The 13,757-nt window shown below is 39.3% G+C and overlaps 1 protein-coding gene across 2 annotated transcripts; it reads left to right on the forward strand.

The window, feature by feature from the left end:
- The first annotated feature begins 1,288 nt into the window (after positions 1–1,288).
- On the forward strand, positions 1,289–9,920 carry creb1b (cAMP responsive element binding protein 1b). 2 transcript variants are annotated; one of them, XM_060875943.1, is made up of 9 exons: positions 1,289–1,454; positions 4,120–4,255; positions 5,587–5,699; positions 5,926–6,072; positions 6,579–6,679; positions 6,772–6,911; positions 7,011–7,193; positions 7,323–7,476; positions 8,170–9,920. In XM_060875943.1, exons 3-9 carry the CDS (start codon positions 5,595–5,597, stop codon positions 8,312–8,314), a joined length of 975 nt encoding a protein of 324 aa, XP_060731926.1. In that variant the 5' UTR covers positions 1,289–1,454; positions 4,120–4,255; positions 5,587–5,594; the 3' UTR covers positions 8,315–9,920. The 2 variants fall into 2 exon arrangements, with proteins under 2 accessions (XP_060731926.1, XP_060731925.1); XM_060875942.1 differs by lacking the exon at positions 4,120–4,255 and having other exon boundaries at positions 1,291–1,454.
- The last annotated feature ends 3,837 nt before the right edge of the window (positions 9,921–13,757 follow it).

A 13,757-nucleotide genomic window follows, 5' to 3' on the forward strand; every position in this document is an offset into this window, starting at 1 on the left:
ATCTTCTTGACTTGATTTGAAGATCTACAGTTGGAACTGGGTTTGCAGGGGAGTCACGCGCACGTTTGAAAAGAAAATTGTTTATTTATTTATTATTGCATTAGTTTCATGATCCTCCCTCAGGGACAGTGGGGCTGTGTACCAGCAATACTACCCACTATACCTCTAGAAGTAATCTTTTTCAAATAGTCTGGCAAATGCCATAACATTGTGTGTTTATACTTTATTTTGTTTGAAAAAAGCCAAAGCCTCAGTAAAATTGTATTATGTGGTGTAGAATGTATGTTTGGATTGCATTGTGCATTTTGGTCCAGCATGCTTGTTTTTATCTAAATGGCTTCCTATGGGTCCTTAAAACTAAAAGGTGATGCGAATAACACTGATTATCTTATTTAAATAGCACATAGCAAAGAGTGGGCAGCATTATACATTAGGCAGCAAGCAAACGTAGTTCTTGGAGTGGTTTTGTTAGAAGCAGGAAAAATGGACAAGTGTATGGATTTTTGACAAGGATCAAATTGTGATGGCTTGACGACTAGGACTTAATCTCTAAAACAACAGGTCTTATGGCTTATTCCCCACAGTGGTAAGCATGTTGCCTAATATATCCCACACCTTGACAGTTACATTGTAATGAGACAATCAATGTTATTCATTTTACCTGTCAATGGTTTTAAACTTATGGCTGTTTTATTATACATAATAAATCATGGCAAAACAATGTATGCTCATTGTAGTTTGATTTTACAAACCGGGATCTGGGCTTAGCTATGTTTATTTAGCTGTGAATAGAGGTCTGGCTCAAGGAATAAAATAAAAAATAAATATATTCATTTATTTATTTATTTATTTTTATATTTTTATATTTTTTATCTATTTTTATTTATTAATTTTATTATAAAATAAAATAAAAGAAAAGAAAATTAATTAATTGATTAATTGATTAATTTAAATACAATACAATAAAATAAAATAAATAAATAAAATGTTCTTGTGGACACCTAATTAACCGTTAGAGACTTCAATTTTAATTTAACATTTCAATAAATATTACTTAATAAATTACCTTAATAAATCTGACCTAATGATCCTTTAAATATTAAAGCTAAATGTATAATTATCGAGAATCATGCTTCAAACTTCGACAATCATCGATAGTCTTCGTACAATTTCGCTTACACTCGAGTTCACTTCGGCCATTTTCGTTTACCGCTCGGTAAGTTCCGTGTACACTTCGGCTATTCTCGTTTACCGCTCGGTAAGTTCCGTGTACACTTCGGCTATTCTCGGCAGTGGCGCTGCCTCTGATCGGCTTTCCGTCTCCCCAGTTCCGAGTGTGTCGTTGTTGTTGTCGGTGACGCGGCGGAGGTGTAGCCTGACGCGGTCTCTTACGTGTCGGCCCGAATAAAAGTGGAGCTCCGAGGGCTCGCGAGTGACGGAAGGAGTGTGTATCGGTAAGAGAAGACAAAGTGTCCCGGCGGGGAGGGAGAGCGCGGGCATGTCCCGGATAAGACAGTGCTCGGGTCGGGTTCGGCCCGTAGGAAACAAAGAGATCATGGCGGCGGGGTTGTTGTACAAGGAGGGAGGGGAGCCTGTGGACGACACAAACGGGGGAACGGGCAGCGTTACAGAGCAGAGGGGGAAATGTCGAGTCGAGCACAGTTTAGGGCACAGCGGAAACGAGCAAACAATGATGTGTGTGTGCGCGCGCGCGTGTGTGTGTTTGATATCGTTGTGTCATCTCCGGGTGTGAGCGTTTCGTCAGGCTAACCTAACTAGCCACTTTCGTTAGCTACCTAGCTAAAATATTAGCACGATTACTAGGTCGCCAGGCAACTAAACTAGTCTCTCCTAATAGGTTCAATGTTTTTGTTTTGTTTGTTTAGTGTAAAACAGAACGCGTTATCTTTAATGTTATAATTCGGCCAAACCGACAAAATGACCACTGTATTTAAATTTATATTCGGATTGGATAATAAATAGCAGGCTATGTGGCTAATGTATAATCTAATTATTATTTATTATTATTAGAGTTAAAATCGTGGCAAGATATAAATATGGTTCAGTCAGACCCAGGTTATAGTGTTAGACGTCTGTAAAAATGTCTTGTAGTGATTTTTAATAAAGAAAATAAATGGACAGTGTACGTAGTAGTGTTCTGTCACACAGAGATCATGTTGAATTAAAGTAGGATTATAAATCAGTGGACCTTCTAGTGATTGTTACTGATGTAGATCTCAATAATGTATCTGTCACCTACAAATGTGTATGTAATGTTGTTTTTAAGGCCTGGTCTTGTAGCCTTCAAGAGATCATTTGCACAGACAAGGATAGTTTTCTAGTCATTTGGTGTGTTGTCAGGTCTCTGTATCGTATCACCTCTGTTTACTGAATAGATGCACCAGTTTCTGTTCTTTCTTTTGTCACCAAGCATTTAATGGAAATCAGGCACATTTGTTAGACAATAAGATGATTCCGAAAAATACAATGACATTTAAAAGCTACAAGGCCAAAAAGAAATACGGAAAGTTGCCCTTAACCACAATATGATGATTAAAAATGATAAAACATGGATTTGAAGTCATGTATGAACCCCTGGCTCATTTAAAGGCCGTGAATTTTTAGAAGCATGGTGTTACCTGGCTGCTCTGGTAGCTAGTTTGTATTCTGTGCTTCATATGTTATATAAGATGAAGATTTTTTTTCTCTCGCCTGCTTGGTGCGCTGAGGTTAATCTACAGAATAATCAGATTAGATAGTCTATAACTGTGTCTTAAATGTGATATTCTGTATCCGTGCATGATCATAGCAGTTGATTGTAGTCATGAGTGCTATTTGGACAGGATAAGATTTCCACGTCGGTTTAATAATCTTTGCTGGAGGACGGCTGTAGTCATCATCACCGACAGCTTCTGTATAAAGCGCAGACATGGGAGTGTTTTTGCAACAGGAAGTGCATTTTATGCTCATGACAATCAAAATTGCATGAGTACAACTCTGCATAAGTCTTTTTTTTTTCATACAGATTCATAAGCCCTTGTTGTAAGGTGCTTGGGCATTAGTAGGTCACGCCACATGACCATAGCCAATATGCAGGCTTTCCCAAGAGAATAGGAACTCAGTAACTTAAAACTACAACCCTGGAAACGCGAACTAAATTTTATTGTTGTGCGTTCTGGTTTCGGTAGGAAACTATAAAACAGAGTGTGTTCTTTATATTAAAGAAAACATACCCAAACCCTTTTACATACATCTATATACAGCACAGTGGGGTCCAAATATCTGAAAGCGCTAGTGAAAATCTGTCTGATTTGTATTGTGTTCTAATTTAATACTTTAAAAAAAATTGTAATTATTACAAATTAATTTTGTCGCCAATTTCTTGAGTGAAAAGTAAACTTTTAGAAATGTCTTCATGGATTTCAGAAATTCTGAGTAACTGGATTTTGTTCATTTAATAACAGTATTCACTCAGGCTGCCATGCACAGTTTTGTCTAGATTTTGTCCTGACTGTCCATGATTGATCAAACCCATCACAGTGTCGTCTGAGCATGTGCTTCACCTGAAGGAATAGATTTTCCGTTTTTTTTTGTGGTTCTCTCAGATTTTTGGACCCCTTTTTATATACATACACTAATCACTTTTTTTTTTGTACCTTTTCATTTTATAGAAGATAAAAATATTGTGTAGTTTTTCCACATGCAGTATTTATTAAAAAAAAATCCCACCGATGCTCTAGTAATAAATGCACAACCCAACCGTCTTTTGTTGTTGCATGCACACATTCTTTGTATCCTGTACTCCAGCTTTCCAGTAAAAATCCAGTTCTTATAGGGTTGTAGTCATTGGCAAGGCATTTCTGTTCCAGCCCTAAAAGACTGCAGTTAAAGGCACTTTCTAACCCAGGTCATGGCCTACACTAACCCGCTTGCAACAGTCTTTATTAATCTTAAGTCCAGATGAAGAGGAGTGTCAGGGAATCCCTGTTCAGGTTATTTTACACTTCTCTTTGATCAGAAATAAACGACCACTTTCTTTGGGTTTGATTACTAACCCAGGCGTGTTCATGAGAAAAAGCTAAATGTACACAGCACTAACACACGTTCTTCCTGTCTCAGCACACATGAGCTGCTTTAAAGTTCACCGAGGTTGAGAGCATTGATTCGCCGCTGTGCTTTTTCTCTGCGGGCGGAAGGCGCTGTCAGCAGGCATGTGGCAGGAAGTAGGATGAACAGACTGCAGCTATAAATAAAGGTGGGCGTTTTAGAAATTAGCCATGATTTATAACTGTTGTCTGCTCCTAAGAACACCATGATCATGCTGTCTTTATAGCTAATATATATTCATTTACTTGACCGTATTTAAACATACAGTCCAGACAGAATTGTCAAACAATACAGGAACTTCCTGGATGATTTCCTTCGTGGGAATACTTTCTATAACTGTCATGTAATTAAAGGTGTTTACATTAACAATAACAATATATATATATATAAAATAAGAGATGCCTTTTATAACATATCCTCCTTCCCAAACATATCCCAAAGATGAAGGGAAATGAGAACATATATATAAATATATACCATATAAATAGTTTAAGTGTGCGTTTGGATTTTTCTAACCAGCTAAAATATCTTTTTTTTTTGTTAAGTAAACTCAAACATACCTTTATAAAGCACACTATATGGCCCAAAGTTTGTAGATCAGCACATTCTTATTTGCTTGTTAACTTTACCATTCCAGATTTAGGCCCTAAACCTTTGCTTTTTCAGCAACTTCTGCTCTTCTGGGAAGTCTTTCCACTGGATGTCGAAGCATGGCTGTGGGGATTTGAGTTTATTCAGCCACAAGAGCATTAGTGAGATCAGGGTCAGGACTCTGTGCAGGACACTCGGGTTCTTCCAACCGTAATACATCATGTCTTGCTGCAACAGGTTTAGGCCGATTAGCATGGGACAGTCGTGTGTCTCTGAGGCAACAGTTTGTGGGAATGGATGTGATGGGCAGGTGTACACAAACACTTGGCCATATTGTGTATTTCATCAGGAAGAATTCACCATTTTCTGTCAAATACAAATACCGAATACATCCCCTTTATTTGTTGATTGGCAAAGCTGTTGTTTAAGAATAAGCTCTTGGTGGAATTTGTAAATATGAATGTTGTTGGAAAATAAAGACTGTTATTACTAAAAAAAAAAATGGTATTTTTTATTATGTGACACAAAACATCTAAATGAATTGTGAATTCTAAAAATAGTTTAGATTACAATTTTGTAGTTAATTGTCTAGTTGTATATACTGCTACAGAATGAGCAAAAGTTTACTAATGAGCCCCTAAAGCCAGGGTTCAGCCTTTAAGGTTAACATCAAAGCACATACGAGAATACAAAGGAGAAGGAGGAACAATGGAGATTAAGAATATTGACAATAGAAATGCATCAGACGTTACATATTGAGGGAAACATGCGCAGTGTAGCCGACGACTTTGCAGCAGCTTCATTGAGCATGCTAAAATCAGTGCTAGTAAAATCCTGAAAAAGTTTTAACAATAAGCTCTGGACCATAAAGATGTGTCATGTGTGCAGATAACTCAATGACCATGGAGGTGGGAGCGGAGGCCCAGCAGGGTGCAGACACGGCTGTGGCTGAGACTGAGGCCCAGCAGATCACCCAGGCCCAGATCGCCACGCTTACTCAGGTAACCATGAGCAGTCCGTGTGATCATGTCGGCTCTGTAACCTAGCAGTATCTGGATGTGTAACAGTAGTCGGGTCAAACCCAGGGCAACGGCTCATCATGGTAATGGCAGTGGATGTAGATTTCCTCAGATGTCAGAAGTATTACAAAGTCAAGAATAAATTGAATACAAGACTTGTGACACTTGCCTTCATGGCAGTTTTAATAAGCTGTGTGTGTGTGTGTAGGTGACTGTAGGTGCAGGACACACCACTGCCGCCGCCCCCACCGTCACCCTGGTGCAGCTGCCTAATGGGCAGACAGTGCAGGTGCACGGGGTGATCCAGGCTGCGCAGCCCTCTGTCATTCAGTCCCCACAGGTACAGACAGTCCAGGTCAGTATCTTGTGCAAATGATTTGAATGTACAGATCACAGTGTAAACAAAGACAAAAGCCGTTTGGCTGGAGTTTTACTATTCACAGACAGGTACTATTCTTTAAGCCTAATCAACTCAGTCACTGTAGGGTTAACTCTCAGTGCCAGTCCCAAGTCCGTTTAAAATGGGGGGGTTGCTTCAGTAAGAGCATCCGACGTAAAACCTGTGCCAAAATCAAATACGGGGATCGGATGATCTCCCAATCTGGGGGCAGTTGAAGGACAACGACATTCTTTAAGCCTGACTCTTCTGGGGAGCTACCTTTAGTTGTATTGAAGCTGATAATATTTTCCAGTAGATTTCTTTGCGTATACAACATATATTTGTAATCCATCTTTTTTTTAATCCACTTATGTTAGGTCAAACTTTCTTGAAGTATTTGTAAGCAACTTTAGGGCATTTTGTATGCACATTTATGGTAACTGAAATATGGCCATGTCTTAAAGTCTGCACATTTTGCTCAGATCTCTACCGTGGCGGAGAGCGAGGACTCCCAGGAGTCTGTGGACAGCGTGACTGACTCTCAGAAACGCAGAGAGATCCTCTCCAGACGCCCTTCCTACAGGTATTTGGGAGCTCAGCAGAGTTACTGTTATCTGCACAGCACGGTGTTGCGTGTTGAAAGCCTAATACGGCTTTTGTGCCCTTGGCCAACAGGAAGATTCTGAACGACTTATCATCGGATGCCCCGGGAGTACCAAGGATCGAGGAGGAGAAATCCGAGGAAGACGCAGCACCTGCCATCACTACAGTTACCGTGCCAACCCCCATTTATCAGACCAGCAGTGGCCAGTACAGTATGTTTCAATCTCACTAGAGTCTACACCTGCTATTGTAAACTTTCACAGCGAGGAGTCAGAGAACATTGTTCAGTCTGGCTTTTTTGTATCTTCTAGTTGCCATCACGCAGGGTGGAGCCATTCAGCTGGCCAATAATGGCACAGACGGTGTGCAAGGTCTGCAAACTCTGACCATGACGAACGCGGCGGCTGCACAGCCGGGCACCACTATCCTGCAGTATGCCCAGACAAGTGACGGGCAGCAGATCCTGGTACCCAGCAACCAAGTGGTGGTGCAAGGTGAGCTGCTCTAACAGGAACACACAATAACAACACAATTCAAGAGTCCTAGACTAGGCAGCATGTATTTTTCGGACAAGGAATACTTAACGCAAACATCTGTGAAATTCCCTGCGCTTCATTCTACAGCTGCTTCGGGAGACGTTCAGGCATACCAGATCCGCACAGCAGCAGCGAGTACCATAGGCCCTGGTGTGGTCATGGCCTCATCACCTGCTCTGCCCAGCCAAGGAGGTGCCGAAGAGGCCACACGCAAACGAGAAGTGCGTCTCATGAAGAACAGGTACGGATGTTTATCGAATAAATGAAGGCATGATCTATACTTCGCACAAAGAGTAAAGTATTTGCACTTACATGTAACATAAGCATGTCCTCCAAGAGGCGCTGTCATGTGAACATCAGAAGTTACTGAATTACACAGAAAAGAAGGGCTAAAACAATATCAAGACAAGAAGCTTGTGTTGTCATTTCGCCCACATATAGTTGGGGCAGTACACAGCGGTTCCTCCAGGACGCTGGTGCTACATAAGGCAACACTCAGAACACACAGAACTCAAGGCTACAGAGTCAAATTATCCCATTTACATAAAGTGCACGTGTGCCACCAGGAAAACACAGCATATTCGCTGTAGGAATAATAAATAGAAGATAATACAGGCATCATTTTGTGTTTCCTTATAAACCAAGTGAATTCTCACTCACGTTGTTTGTGCATTCACCCGACACCTAGCAGCAAAGATACGCAGCATGAACTGAACTCGTCGGCGAACTGCACGTGTCTGTGTGTCATGTTTACCCATAAACCCCGTCTCTTCATTGCAGCACAAATATCAGTAGATTACACGTCTCATGTGTGTCATTGCTTTACTTGATCAAAGTGTTTGTTTAGTGTCACTTTCACTAATTTTCACTAAACAGTGTTAGACGGAACGTTGTCTTTAACCCACACTGATTAGAGTTCCACGTGTGCCTCCAGGGAGGCGGCCCGAGAGTGCCGCCGGAAGAAGAAGGAATACGTGAAGTGTCTGGAGAACCGGGTGGCTGTTTTGGAGAACCAGAACAAAACTCTCATTGAGGAACTGAAAGCTCTTAAAGACCTGTACTGCCATAAATCCGAGTAACGTCATCGTCCATGTTTGTCTTCGGTGGACTTCAACATACGTGTACAGAGACTGTGTGTGAGCTCTTCCTGGACGGAACGCATGTTTTCTAAATATACTTTTAAAAAATAATTAAAAAAAAAAAAAAAAATGTAAAAATTCTTCAGACTGCCTGGAAATTCCCATGAATCCCATGGCCAAAGTCTCTGCACCAACGGATCATGGCTTTACAAATAAACAGGGTGAAGGCGTTCTAGGACGTAAATAATCCCCCGTCTTGTTTCTCTCGTTAAGCTCCCCAGGTTTGTTGGAAAACACATATTCGTTAACGTGTTGGTGTAGACGGAGCACCCGATAATGATGTAGGGAAGTTTTTAACAAATCTGAATATATTGTGCAAGCAACTCCGTTACGCTGTTTAAATATATCTAAACATTTCTGGATGATGAGGGTCAGTCAGGAATGTAGACGTTTGGAATGAGAAACATTTTTCCTTAAGCATTAGGTTTTGAACTATATCTGTCGGACTGTTACTAATATTCGGACGTGTCAGATGTTTGAGTTAGTGTTATGGGTTGTTTTTTGTTTGGGGTTTTTTTCTTTGCTATACACATTTCTACTGTAAAATATTGTTACGTTTACTTTGGATGCCTTATAAAATAACTGTATAAAAACAGATCAAGAGAATTTAAGGCATTTATAAATGATAATATTTGTATCGTATTCGAATAGGAGACTATTCTAGACCTGTATGTTCTGAGTTGCATCTTACTGCATTTTGTTATGAAAGAAGCCTTGCTTCTAGCCAATAGTGATCCACAGTAACGGATCTGGTTTCTCCCTTTCTTTTGGATATGAAACTTGTTCTAAATCAAGTTATTTTGCATTCCCGATACCCTTCAGAACAGGCAAACACATTCCTCAGTGTCAAATTTTCTAGGATAGAAGCAACTTTGCGCCTCTGAGTCGAACCAAATTTGCTAATATCGCTGCAAGTCCTGGTGCATCTGAGGGCGGACTGTGAAGAGGCGACGCAAAACAGAGGGAGAATGTTGATGTGTTTAATATGTGCAGTTTGGAAATAGCTAGGAGTGTGTGTGTGTGTGTGCGTGTGTGTGTCTGTAGAGGACCCAGGTGTGTTTGCTGAACTTTGCTGAAATCAAAGCTAAACGGATGTCGATGTTCTGATCTGGGCTGCTTCTGTTCCACTCAAGCACAAAGTGTTACAGTGGGATTAATTCGGGCATTTGAGTTGCATAAAGACTGAACACATACAATGAAATATTATAAAGATTTTTAAATATCATGGACTTGCATTCTTCTGCCATTTTTTTTATATACACAGATATGTTAACTTTTGTCTTAAGCAGTTGAACTAATGAATAGCATACTGTATAACAAGTATAATTCTTATGTCATTACAGCATGTTTCAACTTGTTTTGTATATTATTTTTTAACTTTGATATCGCTATGGTTATTTTTTTGCATTATGTCACAATGGATATGAATTTGATGTCTTTGTATTTGATGCATCAACACAAATAGAGGGTACAAATATTTGTTGTTAGTCTATCATGACTGTTGCATTTTTGGCAGCTATTTCATATAAAAACCAGTGTGTAGAAATCATTTCTCTCTCCTTCTGTCTCTTTGTTGTTGTTGTTTCGAAAGATCAAAATATAAACATGACGATGCATGCTGTTTTAAGAAAATAATCAGTGATGTGATATGATCCATTCTGAAGACGAGTTACTGTTACAAGGTCGTATTATATGCCCGAGTGTTTTATTCTTCTTATACCACAGCAATTTGCTATAAATCTGACTCTTTTTTTTTTTTTTTTTTTTTTTTTTTAAAAAGAACCCTACATTCCTTATATCTAATTTCTTTTTGCATTATGTCACAATGGATATGAATTTGATGTCTTTGTATTTACAAAGACATACAAAATACAAATACTTTTACTCGCTATATAACAGCTGTAAACAGTCGTTCCCTCTTATTTTTTGTCTCTCAGACAAACTGAAACTAAGGGAAAAAATGCAGCTTGTCATGTTACTGAGAAATTTTCCTACATTCTGAAAACTTACCCTTTTACTAAAAGTTTTCTCTCTCTCACTAACCTCAAAGAAAACCTGAACACATTCATTCATTCATTTTCTACCGCTTATCCGAACTGCCTCGGGTCACGGGGAGCCTGAGCCTATCTCAGGTGTCATCGGGCATCAAAGCAGGATACACCCTGGACGGAGTGCCAACCCATCACAGGGTACACACACACACACTCATTCACTCACGCAATCACACACTAGGGACAATTTTTCCAGAGATGCCAATCAATCTACCATGCATGTCTTTGGACCTGGGGAGGAAACCGGAGTACCCGGAGGAAACCCCTGAGGCACGAGGAGAACATGCAAACTCCACACACACAAGGTGGAGGCGGGAATCGAACCCCCAACCCTGGAGGTGTGAGGCAAACGTGCTAACCACTAAGCAACCGTGCCCCCCTGAACACATTCGTATTAATCAATTCGTATAAATTTTATTTGTATAAAGCTTTTAATCATGGCCATTACAATGCATAATGTTAAAGCAGCTTTACAGAAATATATACATTTAGGATTAAAGGTATAAATTACATGTCTTATTTTATCCCTAATGAATAAGCCCAAGGTGATGATCATAGGGGAAAAAGTCTTGAGAGGAACCAGACTCAAAAGGAAAAACATCCTCATCTGAGTGATGCTGTGTACTATATAGTCAAATGCTTCATCGACTAGTTATCGTCTGTTCAGTAATGGAGAATTGCAGTCCTAAAGTTGTAATCCACTGTTGGAAAAACCCATCGTATCAGATGCATTCATGGTTTCTAAGTGGAACAATCCACAGTAATCTCATGAATGTCATTTGGGGTCATTCTCAGCAGCAGCCATTGGTTTCCAAGCGATAAGACTCCAACCAGAAGTGGAGCATCAGGATGGATCAGGCATGTCTGGAGAGCAGAAAGGGTGAGGATCACTGATATCTCAGGATCATCAACACGTTCAAGGTTTATTTGGAGCATTAATATAACCCTTTGCTTTGTTCTTGCTGATCTAATAAAGAATAATTCAACACCTCCAGAATTCAGCAGCACAGTGTCTATAATAGAATACATCAAAGCTGGTTTTATCTGGTACTTCTCTGTACTTCGTCTCCAGCAACACCATTTACAACATCCATTTGATTTGATAAAGACATCCATCATGGAAAAATTTCAGTGAGAGTTCCAAACAGTATCCATGTGACAACTTTGCTGTCTTACCAAAGAACCATTACTGTGATGGTATGCTAAATCTCATGCTTGATCATGGAGCTACAAACCCATTATAACTCACTGCCCAAAAGCTGCCACCAGTAACTCTTTCTGCCACACAGTGTAATTTGTACTCCCGGGCTGAAGCACGGCAAATTATTGAAGTAATCTCTCACCAGCAGGCTTGCCCTGTACAGATTTGAGCGCTCACCTAAAAAAAAAAAAAAAGCATATGCAATTTGACACAGAACACCTTGAACCTGCTCTCATCCACAAAACCAATTATTTCTTGACAGGTGAACACTCTGAAGCTCCCCGAAGCCTGTAGCTAGAGCTTCTGTGCCATGGCAGAGAAATAGTTCAGTCCCTGCAGATAAAGATTAAATAACTGAACTTACTCTAGGATGAAGGTGTTACATCTTATATATTTCACTGCAGGGCATGTTGTAATTCTCTGTATTGGTAATATAACAGAACGTTGATTATTAATCATTTTCTGTCTTGATTGTGTATTTTTTTCTTTCTTTCTTTTTTTTTTTTTTTTTTTTTTTTAAAAAAAGCCTATTACACTGCCTTTCCAATTTTGCTACCTATTGAGCAATTTTTAAAGCTTTCTTATTTCCAGCACTTTTATCTGTAGGTCTCGTTTATACATAGTAGTATCAAGGAGGGTTTAACACCAATTGAATTAGACTGAAATTAGACTAGAATTATCTTATGAATATCTTGTGATTTTTTTTTATTTTATATGTGCTGTTTTTATTGGGTTTATCAAATGGGGAATTATTTAATTCTAAAGTCATGCACATTAAGACTTTACTAAAATTAGTGTCCATTGAACACTTCACAGATATTTATGTCAGTCACACTGCTTTTATACTTTTTCATCATCAGATGTGGTCTAAATCAGCACTAACTGTTGTTAATCCCTAATATAATGGTGAATAAGGTATAAGAAAAAATATTAGCCTTGCAAAAAAAAAAAAAAATCAGCATTTTTGCAAATCTGTTAAAAACACTGGATTCACTAATTTATGTGTCATGTATGATTTACATGGCTGTATTGTGTTCCTTGTTCCAACGTGAGCAACATTAATAGTGTGATTTCCATTAAAACTAACTCATTATATTCGTTTAATTTGATTGGCATTCACTAAATTCCAGGGGTTTCGTTACCACGACGTAAAGTGGGCGTGTTTCCGGAGGTCTTGGAAAAACGCCCTCTTTCAAATAAAAAAAAGAGGACAAAACAGTCATACTACGAAGGACAAAACAGTCATACAGGTAGATTTATTTTAGAAAACAAATAAACAACCAAAAACTACGGTTATGGTTATGGTTAAATTACCAAATAGGCCACGCCTATCCGACGACGCAATATCTGTTACGCTGTTCTGAAATCCCTGGAAATACGTGCATCCCAATTTGATTAGAACTGTATTCTTAGAAAGTGTCATTTAAGACGGAATCGGCTCCTTGATTCGGCTCATTTAGGTTTTGAGAGCCGACTTGTATTGATTTGTAGGTTTGTTTGTTTGTTTGTTTGTTTTGAAATCTTGAATGTGAACAATCTCTGGTCACAATCACAATCTTGCGTCAGGTTAAGAAATAAACAGAAATAGCTTTGCTATTTTCGCAATATATTTATATTGCAGTAAATCATATAACATGACACTTTCGGCTCTTTTAAATGAACCGAGCCAAGTGATATGATTGCAATATATTGCATAGATATTGCATATATTGCATAGTGATATGACTGCAATAGATAGCTATTCTCGGGTCACAGGGAGCCTGTGCCTATATCAGGCGTCATCGGGCATCAAGGCAGGATACACCCTGGACGGAGTGCCAACCCATCACAGATGTATATACAATATATTGATTGCAGTGAATCAAATTCCTCGCAGTAAATCATAACACTTGGCTCGGTTCATTTAAAAGAGCCGACTCTTCTTTTAAATGAACCGAGCCAAGTGATATGATTTACTGAAAAGAGCCGGGTTCACTATCACTACTACACGCAGAATATGGGGTCAACTGAAAAGATCCCTGAACGTAGACTCTATGGTAAAAGGGTGGGTTTCAAGCCAATGGCCAGAACCTTTTTTGAGTGGCGGAGAATTCAGCCAATAACAGACCCCACTCCGGTATTATTATGATTG

This window comes from Tachysurus vachellii, chromosome 8, assembly GCF_030014155.1.
Source record: "Tachysurus vachellii isolate PV-2020 chromosome 8, HZAU_Pvac_v1, whole genome shotgun sequence".
Taxonomy (NCBI): domain Eukaryota; kingdom Metazoa; phylum Chordata; class Actinopteri; order Siluriformes; family Bagridae; genus Tachysurus; species Tachysurus vachellii.

What these genes read in the sequence shown, in the direction of transcription:
- creb1b (XM_060875943.1), top strand. Translation starts at nt 5,595, where the DNA reads ATGACCATGGAGGTGGGAGCGGAGGCCCAGCAGGGTGCAGACACGGCT. An exon ending in CACAGGTACAGACAGTCCAG is followed by an intron (nt 6,073 to 6,578) that starts GTCAGTATCTTG and finishes CATTTTGCTCAG; the next exon opens with ATCTCTACCGTGGCGGAGAG. An exon ending in CAACCAAGTGGTGGTGCAAG is followed by an intron (nt 7,194 to 7,322) that starts GTGAGCTGCTCT and finishes TTCATTCTACAG; the next exon opens with CTGCTTCGGGAGACGTTCAG.